At 34.7% G+C, this 14,006-nt stretch overlaps 1 protein-coding gene and 1 pseudogene across 1 annotated transcript; one reads left to right on the top strand and one right to left on the bottom strand.

Annotated features, from left to right (window-relative positions):
* Positions 1 to 951: 951 nt before the first annotated feature.
* On the bottom strand, positions 952 to 2,073 carry LOC123226364 (annotated as a pseudogene).
* Positions 2,074 to 7,289: 5,216 nt separating this feature from the next.
* LOC123225892 (ARF guanine-nucleotide exchange factor GNOM-like) lies at positions 7,290 to 13,603 on the top strand. Its single transcript, XM_044650220.1, has 3 exons — positions 7,290 to 7,475; positions 8,037 to 8,850; positions 9,444 to 13,603. Exons 2-3 carry the CDS (start codon positions 8,113 to 8,115, stop codon positions 13,080 to 13,082), a joined length of 4,377 nt encoding a protein of 1,458 aa, XP_044506155.1. The 5' UTR covers positions 7,290 to 7,475; positions 8,037 to 8,112; the 3' UTR covers positions 13,083 to 13,603.
* The last annotated feature ends 403 nt before the right edge of the window (positions 13,604 to 14,006 follow it).

Here is a 14,006-nt window from a genome sequence, read left to right as displayed (position 1 = left end):
AAATGGTAATAATAGATGATATGTCAAGATGGATCTGGACCGAGTTGGTTTGATCCTGAAGGCTGGTTTGACTTGGTTCAGTTTGGCTCAAACTCACACTAAAATGAATATGATTTGTGAGCCAAGCGATGATTTGGTTTGAGTTTGACTTGTGATTCGATTAAAGTCGTGTTAAATAATTATTAAAATAACATTGTTTTGATAATAAATCACGCATTTGAATTAAACTTCAAACTTTAACTTAGGAATCAAATTGAACTTAAACAATCTTTAACTTTAATTCAATGAATTTGAGTTAAATATATTTTTCATTTGACCTGAATTTAAGCCAACAGGTGTTCAGACTTGATCCGATTTATATCTACTCCTAATGATACAACAGTGTATTTGTATATGTAAATATCTAATCATTTTGTATAAGAGGTATTATAAAGACATATCTTGATGATGATCAAAACCAAACAAAACTCATTTCATATTGCTGCAGAAAAACCTGAAACTACATTGCATTTGTTCTTTGAGACAAGTACAGGACTCAGCATAGCATGAAATTGAATGAATCTTTTAATATAATCATATTTTATGTAAAAAGATTCTCAATGTCAATTAGACCATATCAAAATCAAAATTAAAATCAATCTTATCATAATACATTCTTACGATGAATTTTAGGTGTACGTTGAGTATTATAACGGACAATGAAACTATGTATATTAATAATATATACTAATTTGTGTATTAACGGTAATCTGTCATTATATAATTGAATAATTTTGAATTAAAAGTAAAATTTAATTTAATCATATGATGATATGTTAGTATCAGTATATAAATTAGTCATTATTAATGTATATAACTTAACTTATTTAACAAAAACATATGTTGACTATAAAATATAATAAATAAGTTAAACTCAAGCTAAAATGTTAAATTAGGGCTCTCCACCCCTAGCTAAAGTGCAAATTGGTTCACAAAACAAATTGGTGGCAGACCAAGAGAACTCCAAAGTGACAATTCACCTTCAGCATTGCTTGAACTCAAAATTTCCTCCTCGCTCTGTTCCTCTTTCTTCTCTCGAATTTTATGCTCCTCCATTAACTTGTTCTTGTTACAAGCATTTTGAAGTTTTGTTATTTGCTCAGGTTTTCCTGATGATCCCAGCTTCAATTTCAAACACTCAGGGATGCCATTAGAGGCATACAATGAAGCTGAGAATATCCTCTCAAATTTCATCCTCTTCATTGCTGCTCTTAACATTGATGGCTCATCTGCATAGTACTCTGCTGTCTCCATTGGCTCCTCTATCTCTTCTGCAATCTCAAATGGAGAGTAGAAGCTTGATGAATGAATGTCGTCGAGAAAATGGAAATCAATAGAGTTAACTTCATTATATTCTTGTTCTCGATCTTCTCTGTCAGCACTTGAACATTGGCCTGCAAAATCTTCTTCTTTCTCCGTCGAACAAGTCTCAAAACTGTTTGTGATCAAATCAAGAGTACCTCCATTATTGCTAATGATATTATCATTGGTGTAATAGCCTTCAGAATCGTTAAGAAAAACAGTGAACTGTGAATCATTGTTGTGCTCAGCTGCAGCTGCTTGTCCCCGTTGATGTTGCCGATTTTCTTGCAGATTCGCAGGCGAAGAACTTGATGCAGACGACACCGAATCATTCCTCGCTTTGAGTCTTTGAAGAAGGAGATTTGTGATCTTTGTGGGAAGAGCCAGAGTTGCATAAGTTGATGGTGAACAAGGCCAGAAATTTGTCCTTGTATTGGCTCCTCTGAGCAGGCAGGCAGCTTTATCATAGGCCCTGGCAGCTTCCTCAGCTGTGTCAAAAGTCCCCAACCACAGTCTTATCTTCTGTATGGTGTCCTTGATTTCAGCAACCCAACTTCCCGACGGTCACTGCCGGACGCCCACGAATCTCTTTCGAGCCCGCCTTGCTCCTCCCAATGCCGCAGCTGCTGCAGCCTCTTTCGCCATCTCATCCCAACTCCTGTTTGCTTCAATATTGCCAGTGAATTTCTCCTCCATTGCCACTCCATCACAAGCCTTTCTCTTCCTTGCCATTTAGTGATGTTTTCACTTGTGAGAGAACTTGAGTGCTTGTTGAAATTTGGCTACGGTGTTTTGTGTTGAGTGGCTGATTTTTATACCTGAAAAAGTGAAGATTCTTTCAAGGAAAAGAGACATCTGAAAGGGTCTTAATGCTTGCTCAATACCCTTTTGTTACTATACTAATTTGATCTCCGTATCAAGCCATATGGAACCCAATTTGACAGTGTTGATTTGACCTAGCCAAATGGTACCTTTCTATGTCATTGAACATGGAGTTGTAAATAAGTCGATCCAAGCTTCAGCTCGAGCAACTCAAGTTTAGCTCTTAAACCGAATTCAAGTTTATTAGTTTATTATTGTTTGGTTCAATGAGTTTATGATTCTGGTTTAAGTATAATATCAATAAACTCTTCTGCTTTAAAATTTTACATTTATACTCTTAGAATATTATTTTCTAACTTTTAATATGAGAAGTAATTGATAAATATATAAATTATAAGGTTTAAATATAGTTATTGAATCATGTTTGAATTAAGTGTTTTTTTCTCAAACTCGAATTTTGCCTAAATACAAACAAATTTAGTTTGAGCTAAACAATAATTGGTTTTACTCGTTTTCAATCATAATTGAAGATATCACTTTTATTCTCTTTCATCCTCTATCTTAGACTATTTTTTGATGGTCAGATTATGAAAATAATATATGCCTATGTCTTTAAGCATTAAGAAGACAGCATAGAAGTTATCACTCTCTTGAAAGAGACCACCCAAAGATAGTCTCCTCAATGCAACAAGAAACTGCCCAAAAACTGTGAGCAGAACTAGGGCAGATTTAGAAAGGTTAAACATTTTAGTATTATTTGACTTATTGAGAAAATGGGTAAATTTTGAACACCCCATTACTATATATTATTAGACAGTTTAATTTAATCTACTGTTAAATTATCATCTATTTTAGATAATAATTTGTTACAGCTTTTTTTATTTTGTTTTGTTTTAAGCTTTATTTGAGAGTTTATTGACTATGTAAACAATATTTTGTTATCATTCTCAAACGATTTTAAATATTCATATTTATAAAACATTTTTATATACTTTACCGATGTGAGATTTATTTAGGAGTACTACAAAACAACACTTTCATTGTAATACGATTCTTTTAGAAACTAAAACAGTTTCAATTACATCAAACTTCATTTTTTTATTACAAGAATTAAAAAGGAAAAAGAAGGTAAATTTTCTTTTGTATAAGAGAATTATATATAACATAAATGTAAAGCTTATGTCATATCAATAGGTTAGATTCAAACTAACTTGAGTTGGTTTTAAAACCTAACTTAGCTCAGATTGATTTAATTGATTTCATTTAGTTTGAACTCAAACTTGAAAAATTAGTTCATTTTTTGAAATTGAGCTAAATTCAAATTAAAGGAAATTTAGCTTATAACTCAATCTGGTTTTATTTTGAATCGTGATTCAATTTAAGTTATGTCAAACAATTATTAAAATAATATCTTTTTATTGATTATTAAATAAAACAATGTTATTTTATTAATGAACAACAAATTTAAACTATATATTTGAGTTATAAACTCAAGTTAAACTTCAATTTTTTTTTTTATTCGAACAAAACTTAAGTTAAGAAGTGTTTAAATCCAGTTTGATTAATATTCACTTGTACATATCAATAACCATTTCACTTAAAGGAATAAGTAAACAAAAAACTATGAGGGCAAAAATGTATTTTTGTACAATGTAAGATTCAAAGCAAGACTACAAGTGAGACAAGTCAGTCCCTTTCAAAAGCTAGAATAAGGTTGGGAGAATTACTTTGGGTTAATAGCCAAACAAACCATGAGAGTCGATTTTTCCAAAGTTTAAAATAAAAAAATATTTTTTTTACATTTTTCTAGATTTTATTTTAACAATTTCTTGTAATTATCTATTTATTTTTATATAAAAAGTATTTTAAAATACTTTTTTCCATATTATTAAAAGGGTTTTCACTTGACAATTTTTTGTTGAAAATTCTATATTTATAAAAAAAAAAAAAAGGTGTTTGAATATTTTCCAAATTATACTTTTGAAGCACTATTTTAAAATTTGGATCGGACCAATTCATTCAAACAATCCGAATCATTGATAAAACCTGTTTCATTGGAATGAAGTGACATGAGATTGAACTCTCTCTCTCTCTATATATATATAACACTAGACTATGGTTTAACTAAATTTGCTAACAATTAGATTGGTTTAATTGTAATACTAACATCATGATGAGATCGTATCACTAAATTTGCTTTAAATTTTGAGTAATGTTTTATATATATATTTTAAGCATATAAATAAATATACATATTATATATTACCCAATTTTATGACAACATATTATGTTTGTATTTATTTAATAATAAAATTATGTATACCTATTTTGAGTATATAAATAAATACATATTTGATATATATCATCATATAGTTAGATGATTTTAAATTAAAAATAAAATAATATTTAATCATATAATAATATAAATAAATATATTTATTTATATATTTAAAATAAATACACATAATATTATTTTTTATTTAGGCACATAATAAAAAATTGATAGAAATAAATTAAAAATAAATACTCAATTTTATACGCAAGTTGGTTGTTTCCACCGTACAAGGTAAGTTAACCATTATGAATTACTTAGAAAGGGGATTAGGCTGTTTAAAGGAGTCAACGCCCACTCTTGTTCCTCCACGTGGACGTTTACTGACAAAATGAATGTCAACCTCTAAAACTAATTTCACTATAGAATTTAGTAATATTCATTATCTCACCTTATTAACAAGAAAATAAAATATTAAACTCGTTTTTATAAACATATTTAGGGTAGAACGATTTAAATATTTGAATTTAATTTAATTTAAAGTTAAATTATTTTTTAATTAAATTTAAGATTTAATTCATCGATTTTGAGTGATTTTCGAACAAATCTTTTTTATCTCAAATTGACTTTCACTGGATTTTGTTCCGTTGGCCTAGGATAGCTTATGTAAATTAAACAAACACTAAGAAATCGAAAATGAAACTGAGAGTTGTCAGATTAATTACATACTAGAATTCAACAACCAGCCGGAAAACAAAGTAGTGATGCACAAATGGCATAGTCTACAAGAACACACACATGGAATGCAGAAAAACATGTATGACTCTGGATAAGACAATGGATACTTTCTTGCAGTGAGATGCTACACCAAGTTAGTAAACCTTGATAACGCTACCCCAACAATCCATCGCAAAGGTCATTCACTTAAATAAATTTGCAAGAAATAACTTTTGCTCGTTCTTATCCTTATTATCCTACCTACTTAAATACTATCACATTAATGATTTTATGTTAAATAATTAAAAATGGAATGAATATTTTTATAAATTATATTTTAGAATTATGTACAAACAGAGTGAGTTTGAGGCGAGATATGCCCATCTCTATCTCCCCTTATTCCAAGGAATTCTCTCCATATACAGAGCAAGTTAAGAGGAAACAAAATGAGTTACGAGGAAACAAAATAAGTTACGAGAGATATGTATCCTTCAATAAAAGAAAAAATGGTATTATGATGGACAACACAAAAAATAGAAACAATCGAAAGATAAAACGACGAAGATATTTAGTAATTAATTAGATTAGTGAATTTCGTGTTACTAAAGATATTATTGAGTTTAATATTAATTATCCTATCAAAGAGATAACTACACCTAAAAGTATTTAACTATTATTTTTTTCTATTAAAATGAATTATCTTCATTTTTTTAAAGCTAAACAACAAGATTTTTCAATTAAAAATACTAAAAGCTTTTAAATTTTTCCATTTCTGTATTTCCTACTATAGGTATTCAATAAATACAAAATTGTTGTTTTGTTTTTGAAATAAAGGGATTATTATTTTGGTACGTTTAATAAAAAATAGTGAAAACCAAATATTCAATAAAAAAAATATGATATTAGTAATTGAAAATATATTATCAGAAGAATTTCTTATTTTCCGTTAAATCATTTATTTGAACTTAAACATTTGAATATCCTCAAACTCAGACTTACCAACTGCCTAAACAGGTAAAGCCCTATCCTTTTAAAAAACTTTTATTTGCAACGTAACAAGATAGATCTATCTTTTTTAAGTTATAATTATTAAATGGCCAAACGACTATTTCCCACCCAAGGTATGCTGTAATGACAAGTTTCCCCCCTTTAACTATGGAAATACCAAACACCCACCCATGACCAGTTAAATTTAACAGAACCCTAACGCCTGAAAATTTTATCTCCTTTTGCCCCCCTAAAGTTTGAAAACAAAAATTTCCCCCCAGCCTAAGTTTAAGAAAATGGCAGTTTCACCCTAGGGTTTGGTTTTGAAATCTCCGGCGACCTCTCCGGCTCCGTTGCCGACGGCTTCTCCCTCCCGAAGAATCCTCTCCTTCCGGTGATCGGTTTCCTCCCATTTGGAGGCCCGATCGTCGCCGGAAAAGCGGTGGGAGACGAAGAACTTCGTCGGGGAAGACGAAGTTCTTCGTCTTCCCAGACGAAGACGAAGCCGTCGTCTTCGTCTGGGAAGACGATCGGCTTCCCAGGGAAGACAACCGTCTTCTTCTGGGAAGACGATCGTCTTCCCAGACGAAGACGACGGCTTCGTCTTCGTCTGGGAAGACGAAGAACTTCGTCTTCCCCGACGAAGTTCTTCGTCTTCCCCGACGAAGTTCTTCGTCTCCCACCGCTTTTTCGGCGACGATCGGGCCTCCAAATGGGAGGAAACCGATCACCGGAAGGAGAGGATTCTTCGGGAGGGAGAAGCCGTCGGCAACGGAGCCGGAGAGGTCGCCGGAGATTTCAAAACCAAACCCTAGGGTGAAACTGCCATTTTCTTAAACTTAGGCTGGGGGAAAATTTTTGTTTTCAAACTTTAGGGGGGCAAAAGGAAATTATATTTTAGTTTATTTTTTAATATTATAGAGAAAATGACAATTTTACCCTTAACCCCGTTACTTTTAACTGGCCATGGGTGGGTGTTTGGTATTTCCATAGTTAAAGGGGGGAAACTTGTCATTACAGCATACCTTAGGTGGGAAATAGTCGTTTGGCCTTATTAAATCCTCCAAATTGGAAAAGTATATTAACAAATCAACCAAAAAAAAAAAAAAAATTGAAACTAATTTTATTAGAAACGTTTCTTAAAACCACCCCGAAACTCGAAACATCTGTGCGTATTGCAATCGAAGTCTCAATAACACTTGAGAGACCTCTTTCACGTCTCTACTCGATTGTAAAGGGATCCTCCGATTTCACTAACGGGATCTCTCCAAAACGTCGTCGTTTCTTATTCACGGAAGAGTTTTAGAGCCGGGAATCCTGTGAAAAACAATATCAGGTATTCATTACAGAGCTCAATTCCGGGGTTTTTGTTTGAATTTGAAACCGATTTGATCGTATGATGTTATGGATTTGTCCGCTGATCTTCGTCTATGTGTCGTTTGATTCAAGATGGTTCAGTTTTGAGCCGTTTAGTCAAGTGTGGAATTTTAGTTAGATCTGGACTATGTGATCCGAATTTTCGTTTTTATGCTGTGAAGTAAGGTGCTCTTTGTTTAACGTTATTCTTGTTTTTTGTTTTGGGTTTTGGTGAGGAAAAAACATAATGTGGGTTGTAATTTAAAGTCAGAAGTTTCATCTTTTACTGCAAATTGTTAGCTCTTTTTGTTTCATCTATGCTATTGGGATCACAGTTATTGGTTTTGTTACTAGAATTAATGCGTTTTAGTTACGTCCAGGTTTGGTATCTAAATATAGAGACTAAATAGGGATTGGATGCAACATTTTTTTAGTAATGTATGATGCGTGATCAATACCAAGGGTTGTACTAATTTATGAGTTTGTTTTTGTGTTGGGTTGAAATTTGTTAATTTACAGTAATTGGTGTAATTTTGGCCAGGTTAGTGTTTATTGATTGTTTGGTGGACTGTAGCATGGTTTAAGAGTAAGTTTGGATTGTACAAGGATCTGGGATAATGATTGGGCATGTGAATATGGAGTCTGGAAGCAATGCAATTTGTAAAGGTTTTGAGCATTGCCGTGTTAAACCTTCCAGGAGTGGTCTAGCTTTTATGATAAATTCTGAAATAGGTGCAGTTTTGGCTGTGATGAGGAGAAATGTAAGGTGGGGAGTCCGTTATGTGGCAGATGATGATCAGCTAGAGCATTATCTCATTCATTCTCTGAAAGAATTACGGAAACAAATATTTTTATGGCAAAATCAGTGGCATACTATTGATCCAGCTGTATACCTTCAGCCATTTCTGGATGTAATTCAATCTGATGAGACTGGTGCACCAATTACTGGTGTTGCTTTATCTTCTGTTTACAAAATCTTGACCCTTGATGTGCTTGATCTTGATACTGTGAATGTGGGTGCTGCTATGCAATTAATTGTTGATGCTGTAACAAGCTGCCGGTTTGAAGTAACTGATCCAGCATCTGAAGAGGTGGTGTTGATGAAGATACTTCAGGTTCTTTTGGCATGCATGAAAAGCAAAGCAGCAGTGAAGTTGAGCAATCAGCATGTGTGCAATATTGTTAATACTTGTTTTCACATAGTTCATCAAGCAAGCACCAAAGGTGAATTGTTGCAACGGATAGCACGACATACAATGCATGAATTGGTTCGGTGTGTTTTCTCTCACCTCCCTGACATTGACTCCCCAGAAAACTCCTTGCTTAATAGAAGCTGGGTAGCTGCTGGTGAAAAGGTAATTAACCTTAAGTCATAGGCTCTTCTCTCAAATGGAAAATTTAGAGTTTAAATTAGTCAAAGACTATGGCATGATATTATGATGATTGGCAATATGTTGCAGAGTAAACCTCCCTTTCCAATGCAAGAGTTAGTAGTGGAGCCCCCAAGTTCCATATTTTGTATATTATTCTGTTGATTTTGTTAACTTGAATATTGTTTCAGTAGGTCAGCTCTGAAGATTCGATAGGTGAATTTTATGTGATTTTAATTGTAGTTGTAAATGCTAACAAAAATATGTAATTAATGTAATATTTCAAAGGCTTGACTAGTGAGCTCTAAGGTAGATGTTGAGCTTTTAAGCAAGCCAAGTGAAAAAAGGTTTGCTTGTCTATTGTAGTTATAAAATTTCAAGCTTTATGTCTTTCATTGATAAATATCATTTGTGGTCAGAGTGAGTATTCATTTCGTGTATGGAGCCTTCATTGAGCAATCAAAGTATAGAGCTGAGTTGCAGTTCACTGAGAAGTTCTCTGCCTCCTTTATTTTTATTGCTAAACTGAGAAATTTATCTTTCTCTGGACAATTTTGATGTTTCTTCATTTTGTGCAGGTGGGAGTGGAGAAAGATCTTGCTTTTGGAGACAGACTGCTAGAGAATGGCAATGTCAGTGTAGAAAATGGTGGTCAGTCATCAAATGAATGCATGTCAAAAGCAAGTGAGATGGATGCAAATAAGGTTGAGAGTAGCAGTGGTGCAGAGGCTGCTCAAAATGGTAAGAAGATAATGTTGGAGCCATTTGGAGTTCCATGCATGGTGGAGATATTTCATTTCCTTTGTTCTCTATTGAATGTAATTGAAAACATGGGAGTTGGTCCTAGATCAAATCCAATAGCATATGATGAAGATGTTCCACTATTTGCATTGGGTTTGATTAATTCAGCTATAGAATTGGGTGGGTCGTCTTTCAGAAAACACCCTACATTATTGGCATTAATTCAGGATGAACTGTTTAGCAATCTGATGCAGTTTGGTTTGTCCATGAGCCCACTAATACTTTCAACAGTTTGTAGCATTGTTCTCAATCTTTATCATCATTTGCGTACTGAACTCAAAGCACAGCTTGAAGCTTTCTTTTCATGTGTGCTTTTGCGGATTGCTCAGAGCAAGCATGGGTCTTCTTACCAACAGCAGGAGGTTGCTATGGAGGCTTTGGTTGATCTCTGTAGGCAGCAGACATTTATGACTGAGATATATGCCAACTTTGATTGTGACATAACCTCTTGCAATTTGTTTGAGGACCTTGTAAACCTATTATCAAAAAGTGCATTTCCGGTTAATGGACCATTATCTGCTATGCATGTTCTTGCTCTGGATGGTATGATATCCATGGTTCAGGGTATGGCAGAGAGGATGAACAATGAATTGCCTGCTTCAGAAGGGTCATCAGTAGATCCTGAGGAATATAATTCATTTTGGAGCTTGAAATGTGAGGATTATGGTGACCCTAATTATTGGGTTCCATTTGTTTGTAAGATGAAGTATATTAAGAGAAGGTTAATGGTTGGGGCGGATCACTTTAACCGGGATTCTAAGAAAGGTCTAGAATATCTTCAAGGAATGCATCTGCTACCTGACAAACTTGACCCACAGAGTGTAGCATTTTTTTTTAGGTACACAACTGGGTTGGATAAGAATCTCATTGGGGATTTTCTTGGAAACCATGATGAATTTTGCATTCAGGTGCTTCAAGAATTTGCTGGGACTTTTAATTTCCATGGCATGAATCTAGATACTGCATTGCGTCTTTTCCTAGGAACTTTCAGATTGCCTGGTGAATCACAGAAGATACAAAGGGTGCTTGAGGCATTTGCTGAAAGATATTATGAGCAATCACCAGATATTTTGACCAATAGAGATGCTGCTCTCTTGTTGTCATATTCACTTATATTGCTTAACACAGATCAACACAATGTACAGGTAAAGAAAAAGATGACTGAAGAGGATTTCATCCGAAACAATCGGCACATCAATGGAGGGAAAGATCTCCCTCGAGAATACCTTTCAGAGCTTTATCACTCCATATGTGATAATGAAATCCTGATGATCCCGGAGCAAGGTGTTAATTTTCCGGCAATGACATCTAGCCGGTGGATAAATGTAATGCATAAATCCAAAGAAACCACCCCTTTCATCATGTGTAATTCAACTGCACTCCTGGACCATGATATGTTTGCGATCTTGTCAGGTCCCACAATTGCTGCAATGTCAGTGGTTTTTGATCAAGCGGAGCAGGAAGGTATATTGCAGAGATGCATCAATGGATTCTTGGCCTTTGCCAAAATATCTACATGCTGTCATTTTGGTGATGTCTTGGATGATTTAGTTCTGTCCCTCTGTAAATTTACAACCCCCTTGACTCCTTTATCTCTTGAAGAAGCTATTCTTGCCTTTGGAGATGACACCAAAGCCAGGATGGCAATGACAACAGTTTTTACCATAGCAAACAGGTATGGTGATTACATCCACTCTGGCTGGAAAAATATTTTGGATTGTGTCCTAAGCTTGCACAAGCTTGGTCTTCTACCTGCTTGTCTAGCTAGAGATGCAGCTGATGATATGGAGCCTTCCTCTGATGTGGAGCAAGGGAATCCCACTACAGGTTCTTTATCAACATCACATGTAACACCTGTGACCACTCCACGAAAGTCATCTGGTTTGATTGGTCGCTTCAGTCAACTCTTATCATTTGATATAGAGGAACCAAGATTGCAGCCAAGTGAGGAAGAAATTGCAGCTAAGCAGAGAACCCGTGAGATAATACAGAATTGCCACATTGATAGCATATTTACAGAGAGTAAGTTTCTCCAAGCTGATTCTTTAATGGAGCTTGTAAAGGCTCTTATTTTGGCTTCTGGGCGACTCCGTAAGGGAAGTAGCTCCATGGAAGATGAAGACACGGGTGTGTTCTGCCTAGAATTACTGATTGCAATTGCACTGAATAATCGGGATAGAATTATACTTATCTGGCAGGGTGTTTATGAGCACATAGCGAGTATTGTTCAGTCAACTGTAATGCCCTGCAAGCTGGTAGAGAAAGCCGTGTTTGGGCTCCTTAGGATATGCCAGCGACTTCTGCCTTATAAGGAAAACCTAACTGAAGATCTCCTCAAGTCACTCCAACTAATATTGAAACTTGATGCCCGGGTTGCTGATGCTTATTGTGAGCACATCACACAGGAAGTAATGCGCCTTGTAAAAGCAAATGCTACTCACATCAGATCTCATGTAGGGTGGCGCACAATCATTTCCCTTCTATCTATCACAGCCCGACATCCTGAAGCATCAGAAGCAGGATTTGAAGTGCTAGCTTTTATCATGTCTGACAGGGTGCACTTGTTGCCGTCAAACTATATTCTGTGTGTGGATGCAGCAAGACAATTTGCTGAATCTCGGGTTGGTGAAATTGACAGGTCTGTCTCTGCCCTAGATTTGATGGGAGGCTCAGTTGATTGTCTAGTAAGATGGTCTACTGAGACAAAGAACACTGCTGGGGAGGAGGCTGCTATGAAGTTGAGCCAGGACATTGGGGAGATGTGGCTGAGGCTGGTTCAGGGACTGAAGAAAGTGTGTTTGGACCAGAGAGAAGAGGTGAGGAACCATGCTGTTCTGGTGTTGCAGAGATCTTTGGCAGCAGTAGATGGGATGCACCTTCCAAATGCCCTGTGGTTTCAGTGCTTTGATATGGTCATATTCAAATTGCTTGATGATTTATTAGAAATTGCTCAAGCGAACTCTCCAAAGGATTACAGAAACATTGATGGAACACTAGTTTTAGCCATGAAAGTAATGTCAAAAGCATTCTTACAGTCACTTCAGGATCTCTTTCAGCAACCATCCTTCTGCAAGTTATGGCTAGGGGTTCTTAATCATATGGAAGGATATATGAAACTAAGACTCCGGGGAAAGCGATCTGAGAAGATTCATGAATTAGTTCCTGAGCTTCTGAAGAACAATCTGCTGGTGATGAAGACTGCTGGCATTCTTTGGCCAATAGATGATATTGGTGGAGATAGCTTTTGGCAGCTAACTTGGTTGCACGTGAATCAAATAGCCCCATCTTTGCAATCGGAAGTTTTCCCTGATCATGAAGTGGAGCAAATAAAAGCAAAAAACATAGAAACCAGGGAAGTTCTGGCACCTGATGGATCCGATGTCATTCCATCACATGAGAATGCAGAAAGCAGATAAGCTTTGCACTGGTAGATTATCTTGATGATATGTCTTGTCAGTTTGCCCAAATTCAGTTGTACCAGTTGTTAACTCTAGTCAACTGTCTGTCTAAGTTTACATCTGCGAATATTCACCCTTCACCAAGTGAGAAGATTTGTCAAAAAGATTCAAGCCATTAAGAAGGAAATGTCAAAGCAGAAATACCCATATCAAGTTTTGACAGTTTCAGCATCCCAGTTTTCCAGGAGTTGCTACTTGCTACTGCATTTTTCCACTCTTTGAGAGGAGTGAGTGGCCATTTGTTCTTCAAGGGATCTAAGTGTACCCCTTAAATTTTGTACTTTGTTACTATTCTTATACCAAAACCCATAAATTTCACCATATCTTTGTATACTTGGTGTCATATACTCCATGATAGAGAGAGAAAGATATCACTAGGCGGAGAGATAGAAAGATATCACTAGGCAAGATGATTATAAGTGGAACAATTATGTTATTCTTTAGACATAATTGATGCCTTTGATAGTCTTTTTCACATATTTCGCATCTATTGTATTTAATATCAATCACTCCAGTATATTTTGAATTTAAAATAAAATAGACATTTAAATCATCAATACATAGCAGTTGTTAATTCCTAATATGAAGTATTCATATTTAAATAATTAAATCAAATTGAGCATTGTTTGGTTGGAGTAGGGTTTATACAAAATTCAAGTTTAAAAGTTGTAGGTGCGAGTTTAAGATATAAAAGATTAACTTGAGTTTGGTTAAAAAAATTACAAATAAATCTTATCGTTTATATATTTATTTATTATCTTTTACATTCAAAGTTAAAAAATTACATTTGTAAAGGGGTATTTAGTTTAGAAAATGTTTTATTATAAAAATTACAAGATTACTTTGAAGATATATTACTTTAAGAATTACTGAATATAAATT

This window comes from Mangifera indica, chromosome 9 (assembly GCF_011075055.1).
Source record: "Mangifera indica cultivar Alphonso chromosome 9, CATAS_Mindica_2.1, whole genome shotgun sequence".
Lineage (NCBI taxonomy): Eukaryota > Viridiplantae > Streptophyta > Magnoliopsida > Sapindales > Anacardiaceae > Mangifera > Mangifera indica.
Note: the sequence above shows the minus strand (reverse complement) of the source record. Positions and strands in the feature narration are given on the sequence as shown.

Excerpts from the sequence above, each read along its gene's own strand:
- LOC123225892 (XM_044650220.1), top strand. The coding sequence starts at position 8,113 with ATGATTGGGCATGTGAATATGGAGTCTGGAAGCAATGCAATTTGTAAA. Across the intron at positions 8,851-9,443 it reads GGGTAGCTGCTGGTGAAAAG|GTGGGAGTGGAGAAAGATCT; the intron begins GTAATTAACCTT and ends CATTTTGTGCAG.